The 14,406-nt window shown below is 40.1% G+C and overlaps 1 protein-coding gene across 19 annotated transcripts in view; it reads left to right on the top strand.

Moving 5' to 3' along the window:
* The window catches only part of PTPRM (protein tyrosine phosphatase receptor type M), a 395,593-nt gene that overhangs the window by 245,036 nt on the left and 136,151 nt on the right, over positions 1–14,406 (top strand). For 12 of the 19 annotated variants that reach the window (XM_033154926.1, XM_033154917.1, XM_033154915.1 and 9 more), the window contains exon 14: positions 9,844–9,918. The exons of the other annotated variants lie outside the window; for them this stretch is intronic. In XM_033154926.1, coding sequence (XP_033010817.1) covers positions 9,844–9,918 — 75 coding nt within the window. The remainder of the gene's footprint in view (positions 1–9,843; positions 9,919–14,406) is intronic. 19 annotated transcript variants of the gene reach the window in all.

Genomic DNA, 14,406 nt, shown 5'->3' with positions numbered 1-14,406 from the left:
AGGTAGGTAGCCATGTTGGTCTGCCATAGTCAAAACAAAATAAAAAATAAAAGGAATTTTTTAATTTTTTATTTTGTTAAGATTTTTCCAAACATTCAAAAGGAAGCATGAAGGCTTAAACTGGAGATGAGCAGGTGGAACATCAGACATGCCCTCTGCACTCTCATCTTCCCATGTTGATCAGGAAGGTCTAAAGGGCACTTGGAAAGTGTTGATCACCTTTCCTACCTGGGCAGTTATATTTCCACAAGAGCCAACATCAATGACAAAATCCAGCATCACCTGAGCTCTGCAAGTGCCACTTTCTCTTGATTGATCCTCAGAGTGTTTGAGGATAGGGACATTCACAGGGAAACCAAAATGCTTGTTTACAAAGCTATTGTACTACCAACTTTATTGTACTACCAACGCTTGTGAAACATGGACTACTTATAAACGCCATCTCCAACTCCTTGAAAGATTCCATCAGTGGTGTCTCCAAAAAAAATTACACATCACTTGGGAAGGCAGGCAAACTAATGCCAGTGTACTGAAAGAAGCAAAGATCATCAGTGTTGAAGCAATGATTCTTCAACATCAACTTTGTTGGACTGGTCATGTTGTTCAGATGTCTGATTATCGTCTTCCAAAGTAACTACTCTATTCCCAACTCAAGAATGGAAAGCGAAATACTGGTGGACAACAAAAGAGGTTTAAAGACTCTCAAGGCAAATCTAAAAAAAATGTAACATAAGCACTGATAACTGGGAAACACTAGCCTGCGAGCACTCCAACTGGAGACCAGCCTTTACCAAAGGTGTCATGGGCGTAAAGGAGAAACAAGCTAAGAACCCTCACCGTGATCAACTCCCACCTGGAAACCTTATGTCCCCACTGTGGAAGGGCGTATGGATCCAGAATTGGCTTCCACAGTCACTTACGGATTCACTGTTAAGACCGTGTTCATGGAAGACAATCTTACTCGGCTACGAGTGATCACCAAAGAAGAAAGGGCACTTAATGAAAGGCATCCAATGGCATCTTTCCAGCCTCACTGTGAGATAAATGCAGTGATGCAGCAAGCAGGGTTGAGAGCGTGTTGGAGTTTGGAAAGGCATGTTACAAAGTGATATTGCCAGGAATACAATAGTGTCAAAGGTGTGTGGAAAGGTGATATCTAAGCTATTGTGCCAGGAAAACATGCATCTTCCCATGGGACAGCTACCTACCTGTAACTTCCCATGGAAGTGTTTGTGGATGGGGAAGGTGAAGGTGCATTTGACAAGAAACACACAATCAGAAAGAATAAACTGTTTCAGGGAAGGGTGAGGGGATTAGTTTTCCATCCATATCATTGGGTCCTCCCTACAGAAAGTGAATGGTGAAATGCATTTTGACAGGAAAGACATCCTGACTAGAATTGCTTAGAATATTACTTTTCCTCCCCACTGCAGATTTTATACCCCTTTCATAAAATAAGCTACTCAGATCTCTCTCTCTCTCTCTCTCTCTCTCTCTCTCTCTCTGTGGGTGTGTGGGTGTGCAATGGTTTCCTACAGCAAAAACTAAAACTTCATACTTCAGACCCACATTTCATATGTTGTGAGGCATGCACAAAAAATAAAAAGAAATGGCAGTATGCTGTTGAGTATGGAGCTAACGTATTCTTCAGTGCTGTCCTATTTTGTATAGAAGTTGTACTTTCTGAGAACATGCTGTATCACAATATAACTAGACACAGGGGCATAGGAAGGGGGTGTGGGGGTGTAGTCCGTCCCAGGTGTCATCCCTGAGGGGGTGTCAAAATGGCACACCGTGGGAGGTGGCACTTACCGCGGGGCCTGGCCTGCAACGAACCTGAACCACACGTCTCTCCTGGAAGTGACGCGGTGGCTCGGGGCCCCATGCTGCCTGAAACAGCAGCATGGGGCTTGCGTCCACCAGGCAGACTCAGGGCAGCTCGTCACACCGCCCCCTGGGCGGATCACCGCAGCGCCCCCATGTGTGGATCGCCATGGAGCTCTGTATGCAGATCTCCCCGCCTCCGTGAGCGGATCACCCTGCCTCCACCGCTCCGGGTGCCCGAGCAGCTAGCTATGCCACTGACTAGACATATAACTCACAGATTAGAGCTATGTGTAGCCTTAGGTCAGCATTTCTTTTTTTCTTTTTCCTTTTGGTGTGCATAAACATCCATACTGTATAATGGACAGAACAATCCTAAGTATAAGAAGCTAGCAGACCTTAAAGTGCTAGTTACAGGTGGGTAGCCGTGTTGGTCTGCCATAGTCAAAACAAAATCGAAAATTCTTTCTAGTAGCACCTTAGAGACCAACTGAGTTTGTTCCTGGTATGAGCTTTCGTGTGCATGCACACTTCTTCAGATACACTGAAACGGAAGTCACCAGATCCTTAAATATAGTGGGGGAGTGGGGAGGGGTATTACTCAGAAGGGTGGTGGGAATGGGTGATAGGCTGATAAGTGTGGAAAACCTGTTGACGACTCTAAACGGCTGCAATTAGTCTTGCAGGGAAGGGGTGAGATGGCTAAAGATGGCTTTGTTATGTATAATGAGATAAGAATCCAATGTCTTTGTTCAAACCAGGTTTCTCCATGGTTTTAAGTTTGGTGATTAGTTGCAATTCAGCCACTTCTCTTTCCAGTCTATTTCTGAAATTTCTTTGTATTAAGACAGCTACTTTGAGATCTTTTATAGAATGTCCTGGGAGATTGAAGTGTTCTCCTACTGGTTTCTCTGTCTTGTGATTCCTGATATCAGATTTATGTCCATTTATCCTTTGGCGTAGGGTTTGGCCTGTTTGTCCAATATAGAGAGCTGAAGGGCACTGTTGGCATTTGATTGCATACACAATGTTGGAAGATGAGCAATTAAATAGTCCTGAGATGGTGTGTTTGATGTTGTTGGGACCAGTAATGGTGTTATCCGGGTTTATGTGGCAGCAAAGTTGGCATCTGGGTTTATTGCAAGCTCTGGTACCAGTGTCCATGTTGAGTCCTGTTTTTGTATTATTGTGGGTGAGGAGCTGTTTGAGATTGGGTGGCTGTTTGTATGCGATGAAGGGTCTTCCTCCCAGAGCTTGAGAAAGAGAACTGTCATTGTCTAGGAGAGGTTGTAGATCTCTGATGATGCGTTGTACTGTTTTAACTTGGGAGCTGTATGTGATGACTAGTGGTGTTCTGTTATTTTCTTTTTTGGGTCTGTCTTGCAGCAAGTTCTCTCTGGGTATCAGTCTGGCTCTGTCGATCTGTTGTTTAACTTCATCAGGTGGATATTTTAGTTCTAAAAAGGTTTGCTGTAGATCTCTTAGGTGAGAGTCTCTGTCTGTAGAGTTGGAACAGATGCGGCTGTAACGTAGGGCCTGGCTATATACAATGGATTGTTTGGTATGTTTGGGATGGTAGCTAGAAGCATGTAGATATGTTTGTCGGTCAGTTGGTTTGCGGTATAAGGTGGTGTCTATGTGTCCATCCTGTATTTTTATAGTAGTGTCCAAAAAGTGTATTTCTTGCATAGATTGGTTCATAGTTAGGTTGATGGTGGGGTGAAAGTCATTGAATGTCTTGTGGAAGGTGTCCAGGGTCTGTTGACCATGTGTCCAGATAATAAAAATATCATCAATGTAACGCAGGTACAAGAGAGGTTTGAGTGGGTAGGAGTTTAGGAAACGTTGTTCTAAATCTGCCATGAAGATGTTGGCATACTGTGGGGCCATGCGGGTGCCCATTGCTGTGCCGTTGATCTGAAGGAACAGGTCCTCACCAAATTTGAAGTTGTTGTGGGTAAGGACAAAATGACAGAGTTTCGTAGCAAAGTCTGCTGTGGTTTTATCTGAAATGGTGTTCCTTATAGCTTGTAAACCATCGTTGTGTGGGATGTTGGTATACAGAGATTCCACATCCATAGTGACTAGAATAGTATTGTTAGGAAGGTTATTCAAAGATTGTATTTTTCTCAGAAAATCTGTGGTGTCACGTACGTAGCTGGGAGCACTGATGGCATATGGTTTCAGAACAGAGTCCATATAACCGGAAACCCCCACTGTAATGGTGCCAATACCTGAGATGATGGGGCGTCCTGGATTTCCTGGTTTGTGTATTTTGGGTAGAAGATAGAAAGTTCCTGGTCGAGGTTCTGCTGGTGTGTTCATGAGGATCTGTTCTTGGATGTGTGGGGGTAGCTCCTTAACAATCTTGTTCAGTTCTTTTTTGTATTCTTCCGTGGGGTCTGAGTCCAATTTTATGTAAAAGGTGGTATTGGAAAGTTGTCTGTGAGCCTCCTGGATGTAATCAGTTTTGTTCATGATGACAACAGCTCCACCCTTGTCCGCCTCTTTAATTATAATGTCTGGGTTGTTCCTGAGATTATCTATGGCTCTCCTTTCAGCATGGTTTAGATTTTGTTGTAAGCGATGGTGTTTTCTGGTCACATCTGTTTGGATTCTGCGGCGGAAGCAATCGATGTACAGATCTAGTGTGGTATTGCGTCCATCAGGAGGGGTCCATGCGGAGTCCCTTTTAGTGTAACATTTTTTCGGTGGTGGTTGGTGGTCAATGTTCTGTTCATTAATATGTTTGGAGGGTGGTGGATGTTCCCCAGTAGGTTGAGAGATGTTGTGTTGTGAAGATGTTGTTTGTTCTTTGTCTTGTTCTTGTGTGTGTTGGAAGTACTCCTTCAGGCGTAAACGGCGGAAAAATGCTTCCAAGTCCCCATAGAACTGAATCATCTGTGGGGATTTGGCAGGGCAGAATGATAGTCCACGTGAAAGGATAGATTCCTCAGCTGGGCTGAGAGTTTCCCCAGCTGAGGAATCTATCCTTTCACGTGGACTATCATTCTGCCCTGCCAAATCCCCACAGATGATTCAGTTCTATGGGGACTTGGAAGCATTTTTCCGCCGTTTACGCCTGAAGGAGTACTTCCAACACACACAAGAACAAGACAAAGAACAAACAACATCTTCACAACACAACATCTCTCAACCTACTGGGGAACATCCACCACCCTCCAAACATATTAATGAACAGAACATTGACCACCAACCACCACCGAAAAAATGTTACACTAAAAGGGACTCCGCATGGACCCCTCCTGATGGACGCAATACCACACTAGATCTGTACATCGATTGCTTCCGCCGCAGAATCCAAACAGATGTGACCAGAAAACACCATCGCTTACAACAAAATCTAAACCATGCTGAAAGGAGAGCCATAGATAATCTCAGGAACAACCCAGACATTATAATTAAAGAGGCGGACAAGGGTGGAGCTGTTGTCATCATGAACAAAACTGATTACATCCAGGAGGCTCACAGACAACTTTCCAATACCACCTTTTACATAAAATTGGACTCAGACCCCACGGAAGAATACAAAAAAGAACTGAACAAGATTGTTAAGGAGCTACCCCCACACATCCAAGAACAGATCCTCATGAACACACCAGCAGAACCTCGACCAGGAACTTTCTATCTTCTACCCAAAATACACAAACCAGGAAATCCAGGACGCCCCATCATCTCAGGTATTGGCACCATTACAGTGGGGGTTTCCGGTTATATGGACTCTGTTCTGAAACCATATGCCATCAGTGCTCCCAGCTACGTACGTGACACCACAGATTTTCTGAGAAAAATACAATCTTTGAATAACCTTCCTAACAATACTATTCTAGTCACTATGGATGTGGAATCTCTGTATACCAACATCCCACACAACGATGGTTTACAAGCTATAAGGAACACCATTTCAGATAAAACCACAGCAGACTTTGCTACGAAACTCTGTCATTTTGTCCTTACCCACAACAACTTCAAATTTGGTGAGGACCTGTTCCTTCAGATCAACGGCACAGCAATGGGCACCCGCATGGCCCCACAGTATGCCAACATCTTCATGGCAGATTTAGAACAACGTTTCCTAAACTCCTACCCACTCAAACCTCTCTTGTACCTGCGTTACATTGATGATATTTTTATTATCTGGACACATGGTCAACAGACCCTGGACACCTTCCACAAGACATTCAATGACTTTCACCCCACCATCAACCTAACTATGAACCAATCTATGCAAGAAATACACTTTTTGGACACTACTATAAAAATACAGGATGGACACATAGACACCACCTTATACCGCAAACCAACTGACCGACAAACATATCTACATGCTTCTAGCTACCATCCCAAACATACCAAACAATCCATTGTATATAGCCAGGCCCTACGTTACAGCCGCATCTGTTCCAACTCTACAGACAGAGACTCTCACCTAAGAGATCTACAGCAAACCTTTTTAGAACTAAAATATCCACCTGATGAAGTTAAACAACAGATCGACAGAGCCAGACTGATACCCAGAGAGAACTTGCTGCAAGACAGACCCAAAAAAGAAAATAACAGAACACCACTAGTCATCACATACAGCTCCCAAGTTAAAACAGTACAACGCATCATCAGAGATCTACAACCTCTCCTAGACAATGACAGTTCTCTTTCTCAAGCTCTGGGAGGAAGACCCTTCATCGCATACAAACAGCCACCCAATCTCAAACAGCTCCTCACCCACAATAATACAAAAACAGGACTCAACATGGACACTGGTACCAGAGCTTGCAATAAACCCAGATGCCAACTTTGCTGCCACATAAACCCGGATAACACCATTACTGGTCCCAACAACATCAAACACACCATCTCAGGACTATTTAATTGCTCATCTTCCAACATTGTGTATGCAATCAAATGCCAACAGTGCCCTTCAGCTCTCTATATTGGACAAACAGGCCAAACCCTACGCCAAAGGATAAATGGACATAAATCTGATATCAGGAATCACAAGACAGAGAAACCAGTAGGAGAACACTTCAATCTCCCAGGACATTCTATAAAAGATCTCAAAGTAGCTGTCTTAATACAAAGAAATTTCAGAAATAGACTGGAAAGAGAAGTGGCTGAATTGCAACTAATCACCAAACTTAAAACCATGGAGAAACCTGGTTTGAACAAAGACATTGGATTCTTATCTCATTATACATAACAAAGCCATCTTTAGCCATCTCACCCCTTCCCTGCAAGACTAATTGCAGCCGTTTAGAGTCGTCAACAGGTTTTCCACACTTATCAGCCTATCACCCATTCCCACCACCCTTCTGAGTAATACCCCTCCCCACTCCCCCACTATATTTAAGGATCTGGTGACTTCTGTTTCAGTGTATCTTAAAGTGCTTTAACTTAAACTGGCGTAAATGGATGCCAACAGCAACAACCAAACTTTGCAAACTATTACTACACTTGACTCTGATCTGTATCTCCATCACAGACACCATCATTCTGAACCAATATAATGCTATTTAAATAGCAAATAAAATATTCGTGAAAATGGTAGAGTAGTCAGGTTTCTTTTTGGGGGGTGGGGGGTGGGGAAACCTGTTGGAAACGTCCAAATGTTCAATTTCTAAAGTTATGAGATATTTTTCTATCCAGCTCCCACAAATTATACTTGTTCAGCCTATGTCTACATTTTCTACAATTCTCTTTTTCAGCTCACAGGTGACTATTGTTTTAATCTTGGAAAATATCAGTTGTAGAAGAAAAGGGTTATTATTCTATTTATATCTTGTAGCAACAGTACTGTAACAGTTACTAACAACATAGTGCTTCAGAGTTGCATGGAGATATTTCAAAATATTATGCAGCAGCAGTTTTGAGCTTAATTGTCTGCAGATGGTGGATAATCTCCTTTCCTCACTCATTGCCACATATATAACTGCACCCAGGCTATTCTGTGTAATTTACAAGCTTTCATATGATTCTTTCACACAATTTCCAGTGGGTTTTTTCTTTTCTCCACTTCCCAGATGTTATATGCTGGAACTGACCTTTTTAAAGTTGTTTTATTTCCCCACCTTAGCGTAATGTATATAACAAGGTTAATAATTTAGTGACAATTATTTGTAGAATGGGGAGGGGAGAAATGTTATGATAAATGTGGACAGTAAACACCAATAAGACTGTGTTCATAATAATTTTATTTTATTAAATAAAATATAATTTTATTTTATTTTATTTTCTCCATTCTTGTGTTCATGAAAGGAGACATGCTTACTATGATCTCATGCCATAAACATTAGTCAATATGTAGTCAAATTTAAGGAGCACATGTAATCTGTGGGAGAAGTCATAACAAGATTCATTTGGAGCTTCATATTTTGGGATGGTTCTAACAGTGACTTGTGAGTCACTCCTGTATCTGAAGATGCACGAAAGTATCTTATTAGCATGAATAATGTGCAGATGACTCTTAAATCAAAACATTTAGCATCTTTTTAAACCTTTATTTTTATTGAATTTTTCATGTATAGAAATTACGAACAGTCATAAATGAAACTTAAGTAAAAATCATACATTTTGTGATTTAAACAGAAAAAAATACAATACAAAATGAAGATATTAAAAGCTAAAATGCTCACAAGGTACAATACAAATTTAAGGAAATGAGAAAAAAATTAAAAATATTTCATTCCTGACTGTAAAACACCCATTTTATTTTAATATGTTTAGTAAATGGACCCAAGTTTCCACAGAAGCCATCAGGGTTTCTTTTGTAATCTAATTGGAAAGGTTAATTATTTCTAACCAAGATGACACCCTAGAAAGAGCAGGGATTTCCACTGTTAATCTATCTCCATCCATTCAGGCAGTAAAGGTATGATATTTTCCCCATCAGGCTTTCAGTACGAATGTGTGAAGGGGCCCCTAATGCACTAGTCAGCTAGCCCCACCCCCAGAGGCTGATGTATATGTTAGCTACACATCCCAGTGTTGTGATACCCAGCTAGGTTATACTTAGAGCAGGTCCATTGTAATGAATGAACTTAGCTCTATATTGATTGACTAATGCTGGATATTACCCCAAATCAACAGACTTTTCAGAAATATATTTGTGGGATAAGTAAGACTGAGATCAGTGAACATGGGTTGAAGACAAGATGAGTCGAAGCTGGTGCAGTCAAGTCACTCTAGTGGTTTTTTGGTTTTTTGTTCATTTGTTTATTTGAACAAAATGTTGTGTAAAACTCATCAGGAAGCATCACAGAATATTTAAGGACTGGTTCACATTGCTAAATTCCTCCATGTAGTTGCGAATATCGGGGTGGACTGTGATCCCCTAATAGGTCTCTGTGTGATTTGTAATATATTAGCAAGCATTTGATTTACGATTGTTCAACAATAACAATAAAGTGCCCCCTCCCTATATATAAGGCTGCTAACCTAAAGAAAGGTTGGGGTAGGTAACGAAAATTGATTTTCATGTGAAAGAACTGTGAACTCGAATTCAATTCTGGTGCTTAAAACAAATTCCTGTATTCAGCAGGTGCTCCGAGTTCTGTAATTCTATGTCTTTTGCACCTGCTTCCAGTTGATAGATCTTGGGGTTCAAGTAAAGCACAAAGTAGAGTCTGATCCTGAAGTCTGACATACTCTGGTGAATGTATAACTGAATGGAGAAATTTTAGTCAAGACAAATGTTGCTCATGGTTAGCCTGTAGCCATCCCTGGTGGTTTTGCTTTTTTCAGCAACCATCATAATACAAATGGCTGCCAGCTCACCTGCACACAGTTAAGTTAACATTAACTTTTATTCAGATGTGTAAACAATCACATGAAGGAATTTATCAATGTAAGTCACTCCTAACAATTTTTCCCTCCCTTTCTTTCTTTATATTTCTAAGGAATTGAAACAGTAACATCTGAACAAGTTGTTTCTTGCTAGCTTAGCTTCAGTCTGGCTTTTTTTTCCCTCATGCATGCTGACCTGGAAATCTTCCTTTGCCTTAGCTGCGATAATCGTGACTCAGCTTACAACACCATACATTCGCATCGCCCCTGCTGCAGGCGACGACCAACTAACAGGTCAGACACTCAAGTATAGACAAGTCATATTACCCATTTCCATCTCGCTTTTTGGGCTTGTTTTCCTCCACATTCTCATCATTCTTTGCTTGTAGTTGGTTTACCACAATGTAGACCTTTTTGAGGTTCAGCTCTACATTTGTTTAGCAATTTGCTGGATACCAAATGTTTGGCACCTATATCCAAGAGTGCCAAACAAATTCGCTGCATGTTTCATTGTGTGTTTGAGCACTGGGATCATCCCTTTTGAGCCTAATGTCACAAATACTTTGTCTGTCCTAACATTCCAGCAGCTAACATATTGTTCAGGATTCAATTATATACACAAAGTATTCAGATTATATCTTTTTCTGAATTTTTGGAACAAGGCACATGAGTAGTAAACAAACACCTACTTTATGAATTCTAGGATCGGGCAACATTTTCTCACATGAAAAGTTTTTTTTTAATTCCACTAACAGCCTGAATGTAGTTCATGTACAATTAAACATACATAGAATTAAATAAATATTTATTTACATCCAGATTCTAAAAAGAAAATGGTAGACTGAAATTTCAGTCTACATATTTTAAACTTATATAAATTAATTTTACTGGAAGTTCTCTTGTTGAGAATTTAACAAAAAAATTAATCCAAAATAAATTTAAAACTTGTCTCTAAGGGACTAGAGATGGATAACCTGTGGCTTTCCAGGTTTTGTTTGACTACAGTTAACATCACACTGGCAAGGGTTGATGGGAGTTTGATTTCAACATCTATTGGGCCACATATTCCTACCCCAATTGTATTCAACAAACATTCACAGATGTTTGTAAGATTTGCAAGGTGCTGCATTCTCAGGGATAAAAAGTTTGTTCAATAGGGATGTAATGTTCCTGTTCCCTGATTTATATGGAGTGTTCTACCCCATGGTGACCGATATTCATGGAATCCATGTATCCAGTTTCCAAATAACTTGTGCATGAGCATCCATACAGTCTTCTTTCTAAAAAAGCTGGTGGTGCTTCTTAGTGCTTTCTTGGGTAACAAATTGCACATCCAACTGCCAGTCTTGGAAAGTTCGATGATGATTAAACATCATCTAGTTCCTACAGAAATGTTGCAAAGAGTTGTCAAACTGACAGCATTTTCTCCCCATCTCTGCAACAAGTCCCAATGAGTCCATTCATTGAAGAAGTGAAGTTCATAAGGAATTTAGGGCCCCTTGTCAGTTTACATCTACTGTGAACAGGCTTTTTCCAGTTTAATAAGCTCTTTTGCAGCTTATTAGGGCATATATTAGGACTAGATAGGGCATATATTTGCTTAGATTTGAAAAGTTGTGCAAAAGCTGCAAAGCCTCTTCACTACAGCAGTGAAACAGATAATGGGTTTAAAACCCCATGTCAGTATTGCATCTATGGCTAAAATGTTTCTCTAGACTTACTGCCAAGCATGGGAAGAAGCTTGTCGTTTTCAGCACTGCTTGTTGCAGCCTTTGTACAAAATCTTTGCTAGGTAATGCATGGCCAACCACATCTATTTTTTTTCCACTCTGAGAAGCTTTAACAAGAGTTTATGTATTCAGTTGTCAATACTTCTCTTCTTGATGGCATTGAACATGGGGGTAATTGAAGATATGTAAGGCCAATGGGATACATATCCTCACCTGCAGAACTACATTATTCACAACAGAAATAAAACATGGTAGATTACCACAACATTTCTAGTGGAACCACAGTATCTCCAGTTCTTTGGAATATAAAATATGCTGCATTGCAAGACAGGAGCTAGACTTGTCCCTTCATTATACTTACACCTCCAAAATTGTCATTATTACATAAAGTGAATCTCAGTATTCATATGCTTGGTATGTGGAGAAATTCAGTTATTGACTTGTAAAACATGGTTTTCGTTGTGATATTTTTGTGCTAAAGAAGTAATAAAATGCTGGTTTGATTCTTACACCCTTTACGTATCACATATTTTGGATCAAATAAAACATGGTCTCCCCCTGTATCATATAATTACTTTTGCTGATTTAAAGCAAAAAATAAAATAAAATGGTACCATCCTTGGAGTGTTCCATTGCCAGGTGGAAAGTCCAATCTGCCATACCACAGTGCTTCTGCAAACCATGTGCATTCCCCATAAAATGCTCTGCCTGCAAGTAGCATACGAGGCTACTCTTCCTTTCAGCAAATCTTTTCCTGTCTTATATTTTAAAATAGTGAATTTTCTGCTTGAAGGCAGACGGTAGTTGCTAAGCACCTTTAGTAAAACATGATCTAAATTAGTACCACACGGTTTGTTGCTGAGGCAGCTCTCCAGCTCTGTCAGCTAAACAGATGAATGGTTAGCTGAAACTAGCAGAATTGATTAACAAATGCATATATAATATCCCTGAGAATGAATCCTAAATCCACATGCTTTTGCAGTAACAACTTTACATTTTTCTTGTAAGTGACAGCAGACTTGAAACCACTAACTCACAAGTGATGTGTAATATTTGCCTGGACTTTCCTTGTGTTAATAATGTATGCTTTAGTTAGGCAACACCACCCACTATCCAGCTAAACCAAAGGGCTGAAGTATATAGTGCTATTGTCATCTTTAGAATCTACTCATCTGTTGTATCATAAGAATCACTTTTGTCATTGCTACTCAAGATAGTTTGGGGATGATCTACATGGTGATAAATGATTATATTTCCTGCCTGATTTTATTTCTTATATATTCATTCCATGTATAACAGTGATGACCAAACTTGGCCCTCCAGCTGTTTTGGGACTACAACTCCCGTCACCGCTAGCTAACAGGACCAGTGGTCAGGGATGATGGGAATTGTAGTCCCAAAACAGCTGGAGGCCAAGTTTGGCCATCACTGATGTATAATAATCAGAGCCTATGTGCCAGTTGTGGCTATTTTTTCATCGTGTTTTTCTTTTTCTTATTTAAATCTGGATCCAACAATTTAAATTCTTCTGGGCACTTGTCTCTCAGAGCACCTCCATATCTCACATTTGATCATGTTGGCCTTCTGTATACCAATACTTCTCACAACAGTAAACACATAAAGTCAGAATGACAATTGTCTACTCTTATATGTTCATATGTTGGGCAGCCACAGCCTAATCAGAGTTCTTAAGAGCATAGACACTGGTGTTTAATGATGTGTGAAAGTTGTTCACACTTAGCAGATACCCTTAGAAAACACAACCGCTATGTAAAGTGCAGAGCTCTTCTCAATTGTAGTATCTCAGCCAAGTTAGATATAGACTTCTGACTGACAGCCCTCATCAGTTGCAAGGCCTCTCTTTGTCACCAACCTTATTGCCAGTATATCGGCTTAGATTAGAGCTCCAGCATTTGTTACATTGATAGTTCAAAGATTCTGTTTCTCTCCATTCTGCAGAGCAGAATGTAAAGTGAATGGAAAATGCTCTCCTTTCTGCAACACCAGCTGAATGCATTTTAATAGGCTCCAGTGTCACTTGTGATTTATTGCCCCTTTTTGTTCTTTTATGTGTTATATTTGTCATTTTTTCTGTGGCAGTTTCATCTATAAAACAGTATTGTTACAAGAAAATGTTAAGAGGATATACGTAGAATTGCCACAGGAGCTGCTCCTTTCAAACACCCCCCTTCCCCTCCGACCCCATCTGCAGGAGCTGATCGCTTCTCCAACCTGCTTTATTTTTGCAGCAAAAACATGGGGTCACATAGGCAGTATTCTCTCTGAATGGGAGTACGTACACGTTAAGCACGTCTGTCAATGTGCAGCACAAATAAATAGCTACATTAAGTGAATAATTTAGAATAATAGGGACAGAGTATCTTCTGATGGTGACAGGCTCCATAAATACTAAAAGACAGCAAAAGTAACAAACCTGTTCCAATTGTATGCAAATAGTGAATTGATAAGGAGTCTTTTCAGTGGTGTATTTAGACGGCTCTATCAGTATTTTGAAAAAGGACCTAGATATTTAATCACAATTACAATAAGAACCAGTGGTCAAGAGTTCCAAAAATGAATTCTGTCATATGATTATATTTCTGATTGTTGTTCTAATTACTGATTCAGCATGAGCTGCAATTACAGAGCTGTTGCCAAGATGGCTGCTGCTTTGTTCCATGTCACTGTTAATTATTTCTACGTGTTGCTTTGTTGTTACCATATTTTTAGACTGTACATTGCCTTTTTACTGAAGTGTATCTTTTAAATAACTGAATAACTGGTATCTGAAGAAGTGTGCATGCACACGAAAGCTCATACCAAGAACAAACTCAGTTGGTCTCTAAGGTGCTACTGGAAAGAATTTCCTATTTTGTTTCCTATTTTGTTTTAAATAACTGTTAGTGGTTGATCTATTTTGAATTAATAGAGAGGATCAATACCTAAAGTTGATTCTACCTATGGAAGATTACTGACGCTTAAGTAAAGGCCACATTGTAGGCAAAAAAAAAAAAAAAATCAAACCCACTTTGTAACCTGAGGAAAAAATGAT

Source organism: Lacerta agilis, chromosome 7 (assembly GCF_009819535.1).
Source record: "Lacerta agilis isolate rLacAgi1 chromosome 7, rLacAgi1.pri, whole genome shotgun sequence".
Classification (NCBI taxonomy): Eukaryota; Metazoa; Chordata; class Lepidosauria; order Squamata; family Lacertidae; genus Lacerta; species Lacerta agilis.
Note: the sequence above shows the minus strand (reverse complement) of the source record. Positions and strands in the feature narration are given on the sequence as shown.